Source organism: Equus przewalskii, chromosome 6 (assembly GCF_037783145.1).
Source record: "Equus przewalskii isolate Varuska chromosome 6, EquPr2, whole genome shotgun sequence".
Lineage (NCBI taxonomy): Eukaryota > Metazoa > Chordata > Mammalia > Perissodactyla > Equidae > Equus > Equus przewalskii.
The window spans coordinates 74289398-74305516 of record NC_091836.1 but is presented as its reverse complement, the minus strand read 5'-3'; the positions used below and the strand labels follow the sequence as shown (position 1 = coordinate 74305516).

Sequence of the window (16119 nt, the reverse complement as noted above, 5' to 3'; positions counted from 1 at the left end):
GCAAACAGAATCCCACTGGCAAAGAAATCATTCCCAGTTTCTTTTAGAATTAGCCTTGGCCTTCTCTAACTCTCCTCCTCCTCTTGCCCTTGCCCCGGGGAACCACCAGTGACATTTTGTTTTGGAGCAGGCACTGACTCTGCTGGTGGCCCCCTCAGCCATCCATCTGAGATCTAGTTCTAACGATGGCCTTCACAAATGGTCATCTCGCCCAGCCTCCCCTGAGGTAGAATCCTCCATCTCCAGATCAGGCAGGTCTTTGCAGCCAGAATTGCCAGGATGATTTCCTCATTTTCAGCTGCTCAGTTGCTCCTGTGTTCTGAATTATCACCAAATCCTCGAAAGGCTAGCTGCATAAGACTCTCATCTTATGGCAGTGTCCTTGTTCATGTTCTATTCTAAAAGCTCATGAGGAGGATCTGTTACCTAGTCTGGTTGCAAGAGGAAATGCTCATGAATTTCCCCCAAATCAGCAATCTAGATTCATTTAGGTGTGGAAACATCATCCTTGTCATTGCTTTTGTACACTTTGTGTCATTTAAGATCTCTCGTTCCCAAAACATAGAGTTGATGGTTAAGCAACTACACTGGGATGAGGAAGTCTTTTGGTGAAGTTGAATAAAGACTGATTACATGCTTGGCACTCAGGTTTTCCAACAAACCGTTTAGAGGTAAGATTTCCTGTTCCTCCTCCATAGCTACCTCAGCTTGCACTCTGAGAAGAGCTCCATTCTACTTTCCCTGAAATTAACCAGAGATTAAGTGATCTCTGTTCACTAACAGCTTATTTGTGGGGATCACTTTTTCTGTTCCAGCTACAGCTTAGAGTCAGTCCTATCAGGAGTCTATCCTCCTACTTTATGTAAACATAACAATCTGTCAAACAAGAATTAGAACATCTGTTTTACAAATGGGAATCAAGAGAGGATAAATGTGTCATGGATGAAAGACTGGATTAGGAGATGCAGCAAAGATATTTCATAAAAACAATTTATTTTAACTTATTTCATTTCTCTGGCTGCTTTCCCATCATCATACTTCAGGGGCCTGGATGGAGGGGGCCATTGTTATTTCTATGTTTTTAACAATTCTTATTTAACTGGCAGCTCTTAGAAATCAAGTTGTTCTGTGCTTTATGGGCACTTTCTCCTTGAATTCTCACTATATCTTTATAAAGGATATACCATTTATTCCTGCTTTTGTGGATGAGGAACTTGGCTCTTAGGATAAATTAATTTAAAACCATGCTAACTCATTCTTACAATGGTAATCAGAATCACAAGTAAACTATTAATTTATTGTTATTGCATTAATTACACTTTGATATAAAAACCTGTGGCAATTCACAGTATTGAATTATGTTATTCTGGTCTCACTCTGAATCAATTTCTATCAACTTTTTTTCTTAAGTATAGGTAACGTGTACGTACTTCTTTGCATGTCTTCTAATTTTTTTCGTTGAGACTGAACATTTTAGATAAGAAATTGCAGCATTCTGGATTTTAATTTTTTTCTTGAATGCTGTTATTGTTAGTTTTTGTTTCTTTTTATAATAACTTGCCTGGACTAAAACTAAGGGATTTTCCTCCCTTATGGTATGTGGCTGGTGATGCCTCTGCTCACATTTTATATTCTTATTTTGATTTTTTCAGCCTATCTGTCTAGGGTGTCACCCCTGTGTCTGCATAGTTTATATGTTGTTTTCAAACACCTTTTCTCAGTAAGGTTTCCATCCTTGTCAATGGATTTGTGTATGAGCTGGGGAATGCATCCAAAGATCAAGCAGTTCTCAAAGCTGACTTTTACTTTCTGCTAGGCCTCCTGGGTCTCTCCTGCACGTGCTCATAGTTCCCCAGTCAGCCATGAAGGTGTGGAGAGTAGGCTCCTGGCTCTCTCAATTCCAGAATCTCTATGTAAAATTTCTCCGTGGTTCACTGCTTGCCCCATCCTGGACCACAGTTTGGGGCTAGTAGATCTCTGGGATTTCCCTGTTAATTTATCACCAGTTTTGCCACTTTTACGGATAATGCTGCTGCATTTTCACCCTCTACCCCAAATCATCTTCGCTCTTCAACAGCAAGATGTCAAAGCCCCATTCTGGAGAAATTACAGTTCTCACCAACCACAGGGAGTGGTTGGAAAGTAGAAGCAGACCCAGACAAGAATGTCATAGGCTTGCACTAATCCTACTAAATGTTCTAGCAGTTTTCTGTGACTAAATAGTCCTCAACTTGTTATTTGTGTTTGGTCAATTTTCAGAGTCCTGAAATGGTTGCTTTTGACAATTTTTTTTTCAGTTTTATTCCTGTGTTTGGGGAAAAGATTTGCTGAATTCTTTACATTGCTATAATTGGAAGTCTCCCATCTGTGGCTAGAATTTAAATGTAGTTATAGTAATAATGAAAACAGTTTGAAATGCATACTACTTATTACACATTTAACTTTTTTTTTCATTTATAGCATGAATGAATTCATATTTTGACCATTTACAAAATATTCATGACATCAGCACAGTCATAGATTATTTTTCCTTCTCATTTTGGACAAATTTCTTAACGTTGTTTGAACTCTAATAGTGAGAAATCCCATTCATTCAAATGTCATTTATCATATATTTAAGGCATTGTTAGATATTAAAAGATTAGTAGAGTAATGTCTAAAAAATTATATGAACATTTAAGATTCAGAAAAATGGAACAATTTCTGTCTTTTAAGATTAGTGTTACTGCCTGGTCTTGGGAAATCTGAATTCTTTTTCAATAATGGGTAAAAACTGGGTCATAAGTGAGTAAGTTATAGATGAAAAAGTATTAATAGTTTTAGAGAACAGATAGTTGACCAGATAAATAACCAGGGGCTTAATTTATTTCATGTTTAACTACAGAAATTAAGAGGATGAACAGAACTCAAGGAAAGTTTAGACCCAATTCAGATGCAATATACATTTACCACTAGTCCAAGTTCACTTTAAAATAACACTACACCACTTCATGGGGAGTGTGAGTACCTTATCATGACAAAATGGTCCTAATTCCTTCCTCCCATCCCTTGTATCATTGCTGTTGTTCATTTGACTTCTATATAAGCATACATAAGCATATATATATTATTTATACATAAGCATACATAACTGAATACTTTATTGCTATTATTTTCAACAAAAACCTCTAATCTATTAGATAATTTAAGAACAAGAAAAATAAAAGCTTTTATTTTAGCTTCATTTATTCCTTCTACAGCACTCTTCATTTCTTTATGTAGATCTGAGTTTCCAACCTATATCATTTTCTTTCTCTCTAAGAACTTCTTTTAACACTTCTTGCAAAGCAGATCTTTGGCAACAAATTCCCTCCATTTTTATTTATCTGAGAAAGACTTTACTTCTTCACTTGTGAAGGATGATTTCACAGGGTATAAAGTTCTAGACTGATGGTATTTTTTCTCTCTCAACACTATATATATCACTTTGTTCTCTTCTTGCCTGCATGGTTTCTGAGGAGAAGTTGGATGTAATTCTTAGCTTTCTTCTTCTATATATAAGATGTTTTTATCCTCTTTATTTTTTTTTTAGGATTTTTAATCTTATCTTTGATCTTATGCAGTTGGAAAATAATATGCTTAGGTATAAATTTTTGGCATTCATCTTGCTTGGTGTTCGCTGACCTGCTTACATCTGTGGTTTTGTGTCTGACATTAGTTTTGGGAAATTCTGTCATTATTGTTTCATATGTTTCTTCTGTTCCTTTCTCTATTTCTTTTTCTTCTGGTATTATCATTACACATGTGTTACAACTTTTGTAGTTGTCCACAGTCCTTGGATATTCTGTTTTGTTTTTTTTTAGTCTTTGTTCTCTTTGCTTTTCAGTTTTTAAGGATGGTATTGAATATCCTCAAGCTCAGAGATTCTTTCCTCAGCCATGTCCAGTATAGTGACAAGCCTATCAAAGGCATTCTTCATTTCCATTCCAGTGTTTTTGATCTCCTCGTTTCTTTTTGCTTCTTTCTCATAATTTCCATATTTCTGCTTACATTGTCCATTTGTTCTTACATGCTGTACTTTATTCCCTACAGCCCTTCCCAATCTGACAATTCCAATGTCTCCGTCACATCTGGTTCTGATGCTTGTTCTGTTTTTCCAAATTGTGTTTTTTGCCTTTTGCTATCCCTTGTAGTATTTTATGGATAGTTGGATGTGATGTAAAATACCCTCCTCAGGAAAAAGAGGAGGATTGGCAGCAGATGTTAGCTCAGGGCTAATCTTCCTCAAAAAAAAAAAAATTAATTTAGAAATAAATTCCTCAAGAAAGACTTTTGTTGACTCCTACATGATTTCAGATCTCACTATTATAGTTCCATTTGTGCCCCATTATTCTATTGAAGTCCTTAGAAAAATGGGTCATGATTGCTTGATTTGTGTCTGCTGTGCTGAGGGTAAAAGGAACAGCTGTAAACAGACTTTAGTGATATGATGGTGAGATGTGGTGGAGGGGAAGCATTCAATAGTCCTACGATTAGGTGTCAATGTTTTAGTGAGTTTGGGCTCCTGGACAGTGAACCTTAGAAGTGTTTCTCAGGTTTTTTTTCTCTCTCCTTAGGTGGCATGGTATGGTTAGAGTGGGTTGAAGTTGGGTATTTCCCTTCCTCCAGGTCAGTTAGGCTCTGATAACAGCCCAGTAGATTAGGCCCTGGTTAATTAGTTTCCCTTGAGGGCAGGCCTTGTTAAAAGACAGTGCTCTGACTTATTTGAATATACTTCCTTTTCTCCTCTCCCTGCTGAAAGGCCTAAGGCATTTTTCTCAGATATTTACTGAAGGACGCTGATAGAGCTTCTCGCAGTAGCTGGCAAATAATAGTCATTCAATACATTTTTATTGAATGAATAATCTGGTCTGCTCCAAAAGGGAAAATAGTTTCAGGTGTGTGTTATTATTTTGTTCTCCTGGTGTGTAAAAGGGAGCTGTTTGTCATTAGAAAGCTCTTCTCTTCAAGAGCAAGCCATGTTGAGTCGCCATTTCCAAGGACTGTTTTTCATGGTTCAACTTACTCATTTCCATGCGAGGTGTAAAACATTGATGAGTGACAGTGTTCTGAAGATCACTTTCATGCATGGCTCAATATCTTGGCGTATTTTCTATAGATATGCTGATCAACAAGTGGAACTCAGATTCAATTCTACTTTATGGACCCAATCCTGTGCTAAGCATGAATGAATAATAATGGAAAATAACATGGTGGTACCTGCCCTCATGTAGCTAATTATCTAGTGAGCACAGCAGACACAAATCAAGCAATCATGACCTATTTTGCTAAGGACTTCAATAGAATAATGGGGCACAAAAGAAACTATAATAGTGAAATCTAAAGTCATGTAGGAGTCAACAAAAGTCTTTCTTGAGGAATCCATTTCTAAGTTAATCTTTTTTTTTTGTTTTTGAGGAAGGTTAGCCCTGAGCTAACATCTGCTGCCAATCCTCCTCTTTTTGCTGAGGAAAACTGGCCCTGAGCTAACATCCATGCCCATCTTCCTCTACTTTATATGTGGGATGCCTACCACAGCATGGCTTGACCAGTGGTGTGTAGGTCTGCACCCAGGATCTGAACCAGCAAAACCATGGTGGCCACCAAAGCAGAACACGGGAACTTAACAGCTGCACCGCCAGGCTGGCCTCTTAAGTTAAATTTTAAGGCCTTTTTCCCTAGAGTTATTATCTAGAGTTTCCTGTTTATCATTCTCAACATCGTTTTTAATATTTTTCATATATATTTTGTATCATCAGACTGCTTCATGTTCACTAATTTTATTGGTGAAATATGATATCTCTTTGTTATTTATTTTGTGCTTTCCAAATTTGTAGTGAAGATAAACATGTTTTCAGAAATTTATTTGCACATTACTTTTTCTCTTCTGGGCATTGCTTATATCTTTGCTCAATTTCTTATTGGATTCCTTGTCTTTATTTTTTTATTGATTTATAGATGTTCTTTATATATCCTGGACACTATATCTCGATTTGCTCACCTAGACATGAGTTGTAGATATCATCTCTTAGGCCTGTTTGTATTGTCTCTTTGTTTTGGTGTCTTCTATTTTACTATATTTTAATACCTATCAACCTACCTTCCTACCTACCTACCAACCTACCTACCTATCTATTCCCCAGTATTTTCTTTTAAACATTTATGCCTTTAAATGAATGTTTTTTTCACATGTACTGTAAGGTAAAGATCAAATTCTATCTTCCTTATTAATAAAAAATAGGCTAGCACTGTTTATGGAATAATCCCACATTTTCCAACTGTTTTTAATATTATCCCTTTCAAGTACCATTGTATCTGGAGATCTTCTTCTGGAATGTTGTTACCACTATCTCTTCAACACTACCTGCTACCAACATCTCTCCTTTCATTTAGACCAGGCAAACAGAACAAAAGCCAAGATCTGAATCAGAAACCAGTCTAGCAGTTATCAACCATCTGTATACCACTCTAAGGAATTCTCTCAGATTATGCATTGGCTAAAGAAAAAATGAAGAGACATGGGAGGCTGGGATATGGGGACAGGAAAAGTGGCCTTGAGTGGAGGCAGCAGTGAGGTAATTCCTGCCCTAGGAACCTCTAAACTCTGAAGTACATAGTGAGAAAGAGAGAATTTAGTTTATTAAAGAGATTCAGCAGGTTTTCCTTTGGGCCCAGATCAGGCGGAAGGAGTGGTGGACTATATACAAGATTTCCCATGCCCTAGACCTGTGAAGAACAACTCTCGGGAATCACTTCCTGGTCTTAGTCATTTTAACCCGTGGCAGAGGAAGCAGAGCGTCCAGAGGGCCTGATTAAAGCAGGACCAGGAAAATGATGGGGAGCACCCCTTCAGATGCCATCAGAAAGGAGTCATCTTGGGCTTCCTGGAAGTGAAGAGGGAAAGCTTCCTTAGAGAGGTTCTGTCTCTTAGCTTTAGATCCCAATTTATGCATTTATGTATCCAGAAATTCGTTTAGTACCTATTTATGGAGTATCTATTATGTGCCAGTCATTGTATTTATACAGTTTTACTGGTGAAGGAGACATGTATAACTCCTCCAAGGAGCTTAATTTAGTAATCTATTCTGGAAGACCAAAAAAAAAAAAAAAAAAAAGAGAGCAAACAAAACTAAAACACAAAGCAGTACATTACTATGTGACAAATGTTACAGTGGTAAATACAGGGTTGTGAGGGGACAGATGGAGCATCTGCTCTGGTGTTAGAGAGAAGGCCTGTCAGTGAAAATGTCAATGAGGAAGCAACCTCAATGCTGAGACTCTAACATGAATTTCATTTAGTCATTGACGGGCAAACTTCTCTGCTGATTTTAGGTTTTAGGTTCACTACCTCCTGAGCAATGGGATTATGATTTAGACATGCTTGTAGTAGTTTCTTTCATGGAAACTTTGTCACATTTCATGTCTTTGTGCAAGATCTCACAACGAACGTGCCTAGAGGCAAACGCTGACTTCACCATACTGTCAGACCTGAGGTTTGGGACTCATGGGCCCATAGGAAAGGTAAAATCAGAGATCAGGAGTCAGAGGTAGTGTCAAAGGCTTCTACTTGATGGAAAAGGCCAGAAGGGAGCATATCTTCAGATACATTTGGAGGGGTTCTGCCTGAATCAGCCATTAGGGGAGTTCTGATACTACCCTCAAGATTGTGACTCAAGGAATCAAAGGATAGTGCTTAGCCAGGATAGAAACCAAAGAGAAGCACCCTGGCCAGGAAGAGAAGAGGCAAGCAGTCCCAAGGAGCCGCAGGAGGAAGTACATTTCCTGAGGTGAATTATAACAACTGACGTTTATCTGTTCTCTGCCAAGATCTGTTCTGGGTAATTTTTATTGTTTATTTACTTTTAGCTTTTGTTTAGTTTCATTTTAGTTTTAGTTTTTGCACATTGATGATGACCCTTTAACAGAGTTTTTCTATGGGCAGTTTTTGTTGCTACCAAAATAGCTAGATCTTGTATATAGGCAGAGGCATTATAATTCGAGCAACAGAAGGTCAGCATCCCTAACCCATAACTCAGGAAAGATACTCACTACATTTTATTTACAGCAGTGGAAAAAATCTTGGGGAACATGAAGTGTAATAATTGGTACTCAATGCAGTAAATCCTTGGCCTGATTTTGGGTCTTCTTCTAAAAATACCCAGTGGAATTTTTAGCCCCAGGACTTAGCATTTGCCTTTCTAAGACCCAGGAGCTTGCTTATGGCATGGCGGATGTCCTTGGTCTTAATACTGTATATGATTGGATTAAGCATGGGAGGCACAAAGAGGTAAATGTTGGCCATAAGAAGGTGGACAGCAGGTGGAGCATCCTTCCCAAAGCGGTGCACCAGGGACAATCTCATCATGGGCACAAAGAACACCAGCACAGCACAGAGGTGTGAAGTACATGTTTGGAAGACTCGAAGCCGCTCCTCTTGAGAAGTGAGTCTTGCCACTGTGTACAGGATGACACCATAGGACATAGCAATGAGCACCAGATCCAGCATCACAGTGAATACCACCAGAGCCAACCCATACAAGTTGTTGAACGTGGTGTCTGCACAGGCCAAGTGTATCACCTCCTGGTGTAGGCAAAAAGAATGGGAGAGGACTCGAGGCCCACAGTAAGGAAAAGCCTTCAGGAGGAGGACAATGGGAACAAGGGCCACAGGTCCCCGGAGGATGACAACCAGGCCTGCCCTGACCACTCGCTGGCCAGTGATAATGACAGAGTACCTCAGGGGGTGGCAGATTGCCACAAAGCGGTCAAAGGACATGACAAGGAGCACTGAGGACTCCATGAAGGAAAATGAGTGGATGCAGAACATCTGGATTTGACAGGCTTCAAAGTAGATACTATGGGAATTGAACCAGAAGATTCCCATAGTAGTGGGCAAGGTGGACATTGAGAGTCCCAGGTCAGTGAGGGCCAGAAAGGACAGTAGATAGTACATAGGTGTGTGCAGACGAGAGTTTGTCTTAACAATTATCAGAATGAAACAATTGCCCGAGATGGCCACCAGGTACATAAGGAAAAAGAGGATAAAAATCCAGTGTTCAATGGCTTCTAATCCAGGAAAGCCAGTGAGGTAGAGCATGGGGCTAAACTGAGTGATGTTGGGCAAGGTCATAAGCTGAAGACTGGGGGGATATTGGGCCAGCATTCCTCAGGGACTGAGCTGAAAATAAATGGATATTTTTGGTTATTAATTCTTCAGTTTCACTAACATTCACACCATTATTAGTAGAATCATGGCCTTCATCATCTTTGGTATCATCTACTTCACTGCTTTCAATTCAATCATCCTCACTACCTGATTGAAACTTTCTTTGATAGTACCACTTTCCCCAGCCTCACCTACAATTTCCATTATTTCTATTTCTTCCCAGTCTCCTTTGGGGCTTCTTTTCACTGCTCATCCCCGAAATATAGCAGTTCTCATCCTTGGCAATTTTCTGGCAATACTTTACTTTTCCTCCCCAGGCAATATCATCACTCTTATGACCTCATTTACCATGCATATGTTGATAAATATCAAATCTATACTCCATAACTTCTCTTCTTTGTTTGATTTCCAGGCTCATATCTAATAGTATGCTGAGCATCTGTATCTAAACGTTTCATACTTATCTCAAAAGCGTGTGAAAAATATAACTTATAATCACTTCCTCCAAAAGAATTTTCATTTATTGGTTTTCATTAACTCAGTAGTAAAAGTATGGACTTCTGAAATAAGTTGAGGAAGAGATATTAATTTGAGAAATATTAGTATACAGGTAGAATGAGGAAATCTGAGAAGTGAACATAGAAAGTTTCCAGTATTGAGCCCTGAGCAAATCTGAAATTTAGAGGTGGAGAAGAGAAGACTCCACTAGAAGAAACTGAGGGGGAAAATGACAGTTAGATAAAAAGAAAACCAAGAGAGTGTGGCCTTAGATACATTTCAAGAGGGATTAATGTTACTGAGAGGTCAAGGTAATAAGAGCTAAGTGACCAAAAGCTTTAGCAATGTGGAAGTCACAGCTGCTCTTGAGAAGAGCAGTTTCAGTGGAGTGGGTGCATATAAAATATCCCTGCGCACCCCCAAAAAGGCTACGTTCAAGATTTTTGATGCCCTGGGGCCGGCCCATGGCGCAGCTGTTAAGTGCGCACCTTCCTCTTCGGCAGCCAGGGGTTTGCCAGTTCGGATCCCGGGTGTGGACATGGCACCGCTTGGCAAGCCATGCTATGGTAGGCGTCCCACATATAAAGTAGAGGAAGATGGGCACAGATGTTAGCTCAGGACCAGTCTTCATCAGCAAAAAGAGGAGGATTGGCAGCAGTTAGCTCAGGGCTAATCTTCCTCAAAAAAAAAAAAAAAAGATTTCTGATTCCCCCTGCTGGGATCATGGCCGCTCCTGGGCCAGAACAGCCACAGTTCCCAGATATTTTCTGCAGGACAACTTGAGTGGACAACCACGCCCAGCCTTGAAGTACTAATAAATCAGTTATATGAAAAAAAAAAAAAGAGTGTTCCTGAGAGGACTGGAAGAGTGAGAGAACAGGTGGTCTAGGGCAATGTACTAGGATTCCAGGCAGTGATGAAGGTCCCCTTGCTGTTCAGAAATTCACAGTGGAAGCAGTCAGCGTTTAGTGTGTTGTTAATCACTACATTTACCTGCTCAAATGCAGGAGAGAAGTTTGCAGAGAGTTGAATTTAACCAAATCATAGTTAGGATAGGACAGCATGACTAAAGTTAAGGGTACAGGCAAAGGAGTGATTATGATGATGTACTGTGAACACTAAACTGGATAAAAAGAAAAGTTAAAACACGAGAGAGTGAGGGAGAGTAAAAAGGGATCATGGTTCTGGAGTATGTGATGGGATTGAATTGTTGATTTAAGGTAAAGGACAAAATCTTTGATGAGAGAAGATCAAGGAGCAGAGAGTCAGGCTGCTGACCGAATCAAAGGAGGGACTATTGAAGTCACTGAGAATTATGCCTGGATCAGTAACGGAAAGAGAAAAGTGCATCAGTGCAAAAATCTTCGGTGAATAAAGTGATGACTGGAAAGGTGGTTGGTGCATGCAACGTGGAGGAATAGCAGTGAGAATGCATGCTAGCATGAACAGAAAAGATTGAGGGAAGAGGTAGCATGAAGAAAACATGTTCAGGAAGACCAGAGCCAGCCCTTCATCACTTGACAAGAGGGTGAAAACTCTCCACACTTACACTCTCCATTTCTTCACCCATCAATTCCCTACTCAACCAACCACCCAATGATTTCTTGTTTTTAAACCACTTCTCTAAAGCAATGTTCTGTAAATTCACCAGTGACCTCTAGCGGCAAAATTCAATGGACTCTTAATCATACCTGATTTCTTTGCAAAGATTTTGTTTATGGCTGTGCCTTCCTTTTTAAAACTTTCTCTTGAATTTTTTATGCCAATACTTGCTGATTGTCTTTTGTTATGACAGTTCACATTCAGTCCCTTTCATCCATTGCTCAAATGTTTGTGTTACTCAGTCTCCTGAACTTGGACACTTTCTCGCTCATTGCATTTTCCATTCTTCTTATTGTTATTATTAATGGTAGTAGTAGTAGTAAACTGATGATGCCTAAATGTTATCTTTAGTCCAGACAATTCTGCTATGCTTCGCGTCCGAATTTTTGCTTTCCTACTAGATGTCTCCAAATGGATGCCAATTAAATCCAACATGTCTAATATTGAGCCCATCATCTACCCTCTCCACATGTGATTCTCCTTTTTATGCATTTTTTTATAATATCATTCACCACTTTCCAGTCATACAAGAAAACATTTTGGATCTTGTGCTTTACTTGACACTCTCTCTCTTCCCGTATCTAATTTTTAGCCAGGTTAAGTATTTTCTACCTCCTAAATATCCCTGTAATCTATTCCTTTGTCTCCACCCCTGTGCTCACTGTCATATTTCTTAGTTTTTCTCTACCTGCTTAACTGACTGTATGTCACTTAACTTGCAAGTCCTGACAGCCCCTCTCCTTGATCCATTCCCCACTGCAGTCATGGGGGTTATCCAGAGAATGCTAACTCTGTCAGTCACTGCACTGTACTCAGTCCTTCAATAGCTCCCCTTTCCCCGGGTTAAAGTTCAAACTTGTAGCAGCATAATGGTGTATATGTCTCATAACCATGAAGCGTTTTACCCCCACTTCACAGAGGAGGAAACTACAGCAAATGTGAAGAACTTTCCCAAGTCCTCACAGTGAGCTCCTGTCAGAGATGGGATGTGAGCCCATGCGTGCCTAATTCCAAAGTGTCTGGTCCATATCCAATGTAATGCTCTATCTTTAGTCAGGCCCTTCCTGCTTTGGCACTTATCCAAACTCATCTTTTTTCTACCACAGTCAACAAAACCATATCTTCTTTTTACAATTCCCCATATTCACTTTTCCTGCTTGTATTCCTTATATGGCTTTATATTTTGCTTTCCTAATATTAACCACCCTTGTTTTTCTGACCAGTGAACATTTGCTGGTCCTTTAAGACAGCACAAATATTTACTCTGACAAATCTCTCTTGACATCCTTGTGTAGAGTTAGGCAAATCCTTCTCTGTACTCACGTAGTACCTTTGCTGTAGCGCTAATAAAGTGTAAATGTACACACATATGTATTTTATATTTTGTATATACATAAATATATGTACTTATTTATATTTATATATAGTATCTACTAATATGTTATATATAAGTACAAATATGTATGAGTATAAATAACATTTATAACTGGATTTTCTTATATATACTTTATATAAAATATACTTTTATATACCTTTATATACTATATAGATTTTCTTTATATATAAGTATAAAAAGTATAAGTATATACAGGTAAAAATATATACTCAAACATGTCCTTATACTTGTATATTCATATATATATTTATCTTCTATACAGTATATATAATATATGTTGTTTGTATATTATATATAGTCCTGATATGAGTGTGTGTGTGAGTTTATGACTTATGATTTAACTCACATTTTGTACCAACTGAAGCTATTCTCTAAGACCCCTGGAGCCCTGAGCAGTGTCTAACACATGGTAGGCACCATTGTATATTTTTGCACAAAAAACTAAATGAGTGAGTGAGTGAATCAAGTGCTTACCTCTTGTCCTGATTAGTGCTTGGAGTTCGATGATGAGTCCTGTTTTCAGTGACTTCAGAATAAGAAGGACAGGGAGAGGAATATGAGGGGAATGAAAAGTCTATGCAGAGAGCATGACAGGGCTAGGATTATTCCTCCTGGAAAAAAGTTCTGGTGAATTTCTCTGAAAATGAAAGACAATTATCTGTATTAAGGGAGTGAGAGATGTTTCTCCATTTCTACTGAAAAACAGGAGTCCACTCATCAGCACACAGTCACATCTAATGGCAACGTAGTTACAATATTCACAGCAGCGGAGGGACAGGTGAGACCTGAAGAGGAAATTCCTGAAAAGGAATGTTCCCTATGCAATGAGCAATTAGATGGTGACCTTACCCATGTATTCCAAATATTCTTATGTTCAATTTGATATTTTCTGTTTTTTAAAACAAATGAGCAATGGAGGCCACTGTTTCTTATGAATAGGAGAATATGCAAATAGAGCCATCCCTAAGCATATGGATTTGGACCAGATTCCTCATTCTTGACCCAGGGAGAACATTCCCACAATGTTTAAACACATCTGTAAGCATGCCTCTTGTGACTGGAGTGACAGAGGATTTTGCAAGAGGGGAGGGCATAACCTGGACACTGGGGGGGTCAGAGGGGCTGTCTGTATTAATATGAGCACATTGAGGGCAGGACCTTCTCTGCCATGTTCACTGGTCTGGCACATAAAATGCTCTGAATATATGTATCGAATGAATGAATAGCTGTTTGGTTGATAAGAGGAAAAGTGAAAGCTGAGTGTACCAGACAGCTTGACAAGGAGGAGTCTATGAAGACCAGATGGTTTATGACACCCTGATGCCAGTGGGAGGCTGATTTCCTGAGCAAGAAGGGTCTGGCTAGGCCATGTAGTCCCTGGTCAGTGAGAGCTAGGCAGTGCCTCCTCATGGCCTTAGTAACAGAATACTGTAGATGCTCTCTCCTCTTCCCCACAGAAAGCAGGCCCTGATCATGTCTCTGGCTCTGATTCTGTGCACAGACTTGGAGAGTATCAGAAATGGAGGAGATTCTGTGGGATCCTGGATTCCAAGACATAATTTTGCAAAGGAAAAAACTAAGTACGGCTCGGTGTGGGGAGTACACTTGCCTAAGGTCATTCAAGCATTTTGAGGAGGAGCCAGAATTATACTCAGACCACCTCCTTCCAAGATCACTACTTTCCTAGACACCTGTACATGCCCATCTTCCTGCATTTTCTCTCTTTCCTTTCATATTATCCCCTAATATCCACCCCTGGAAACTGGCACAAGACAGCAGTGGAAGACTCACCAGCAGTTGCTAATCTAGGAAGTGAAGCCGAGGTGATCTGTACTGAACAAGGAAGAGGGTAGGTGAGATGACACCAGAGTCAGGGAGAGGCATCAGGCTGTGGATGTCAAGGAAGGATTTATCCTCCTTCTCACTCTGTGCGTGTGAAACACCTTGGCTCCAGCTGGGAGAAGGTGAGGACAAACAAAAAGTCCCCAGGGCTGGGAGCTCTGTGGAGAGGAGCCGTCATTATTCTCCTCTTCTTGCCCTTCATCCCTCTCTCCTTCCACGGCTTCACCTGAGGCTGAAGAGCCCTAATTTTATAGAGTTCGATCTCAAGGCTTTGGCTGCTAACAGATGTCTGCTGCAGGAAAGGTGGTACTGCCTCCCCCGTTTTGTCTGCTTTATGAAGAAACCCATCCCTGTCACCTGTCACTTCATTCACTCTGTCCCTCTGCTCATTAGAATGCATCCATAGTTTTCCAAGGAGCTTGATATGGTGTATGAAGATTATCCAAACAACTTCCTCATCAGCTCTCAATTGCTCATCTTCCCTGAAGCGCCACAGCTATAACTGCCCCGAGCACCTCTCACTCTTGCACTCATTGTCATGCATGTTTCTGTATTTAATTGTACAAGATCATTCTTCTGCCCTTTGCCTCTGCCAGTCACTTATCTTTGAGCCTGGAGTTCAGTCAGGTTAAAACCCTCTGCATATACTGCCATCCCACACACATGCCCTGGCCAGCACCTCAGGCTTTTCCACTCAACTCTGAATGTGTGGGACAATCCTGAAACAAGCCCTAACACAAGCAGTCTCCTCCAACATTTCCTCCTTTCTCGCCTTCTTCATTCTTCTGGTGGCAAATACCAGCATCTTTTAGAAAGATCATTTGTATTTCTTCCTCAGTTTATGTTATAGAACCTGAATTGATGTGGTCAAGTCACATGCATACTTCTCTCCCTTTTCAACATACACACACACACACACACACACACACACACACACATTGGAGACTGGCATGAGCAAGGTGTTATATGATTATAGCTTTCAAACTGAGTGTGGTTGATCAGAATTGGGTGAGGGTGAAACCCAAAATGGGGCATATAGATCCAAAATGAGGACAGATGCCCATGAAACTTATAACATGCCACTGTGTTCAAAACACACTTAAACAGAAGTGGTACCTCCTTAGACAAGGTAAATAACTGTTAATTATGGCCAGAGTGTAGGCAGGCAGAGTCAAGGTGACAGGACAGAATTTAGACAGAATGACATCTTACCAAACTGTATTTGATGCAGAGAGTTCTTGCTCAGTGCAAAGGGAGGGAGCTGACCATTCCCATTTAGATTTGCAAGAGAGGAAATTGTACCAGGAAAATCTGAGAAAATTATGCCTTTATTAAGAACATAATTTTGTCCTTGTCTTAGGATGTATATCCTAAGGATTCTTAGGATATACAGTCATTTTAAGGATAGTATAGCAGCAACAGTGCTGTTACTGTTACCATCAACAACAACTATTGATAGTAGTTAAGGTTATCTATCACATATAAGATGATGAAGCAATCATCATAAGTTCAACCAGAGAGATGAACAAAGCAGTTACGTGAGTTTGGTTGGGTGGTCACCCGCCCGCTTGGGAGGCCCAAGGAAGGTACGCAAACT

General features: G+C 39.7%; 1 protein-coding gene across 1 annotated transcript; it reads right to left on the bottom strand.

Annotated features, from left to right (window-relative positions):
* Positions 1–8188: 8188 nt before the first annotated feature.
* Positions 8189–9181, bottom strand: LOC103553438 (olfactory receptor 51M1). The gene has a single exon (XM_008524011.2). It carries the CDS (start codon positions 9179–9181, stop codon positions 8189–8191), a length of 993 nt encoding a protein of 330 aa, XP_008522233.2.
* Between the last annotated feature and the right edge of the window lie 6938 nt (positions 9182–16119).

Excerpts from the sequence above, each read along its gene's own strand:
- LOC103553438 (XM_008524011.2), bottom strand. The coding sequence starts at position 9,181 with ATGCTGGCCCAATATCCCCCCAGTCTTCAGCTTATGACCTTGCCCAAC.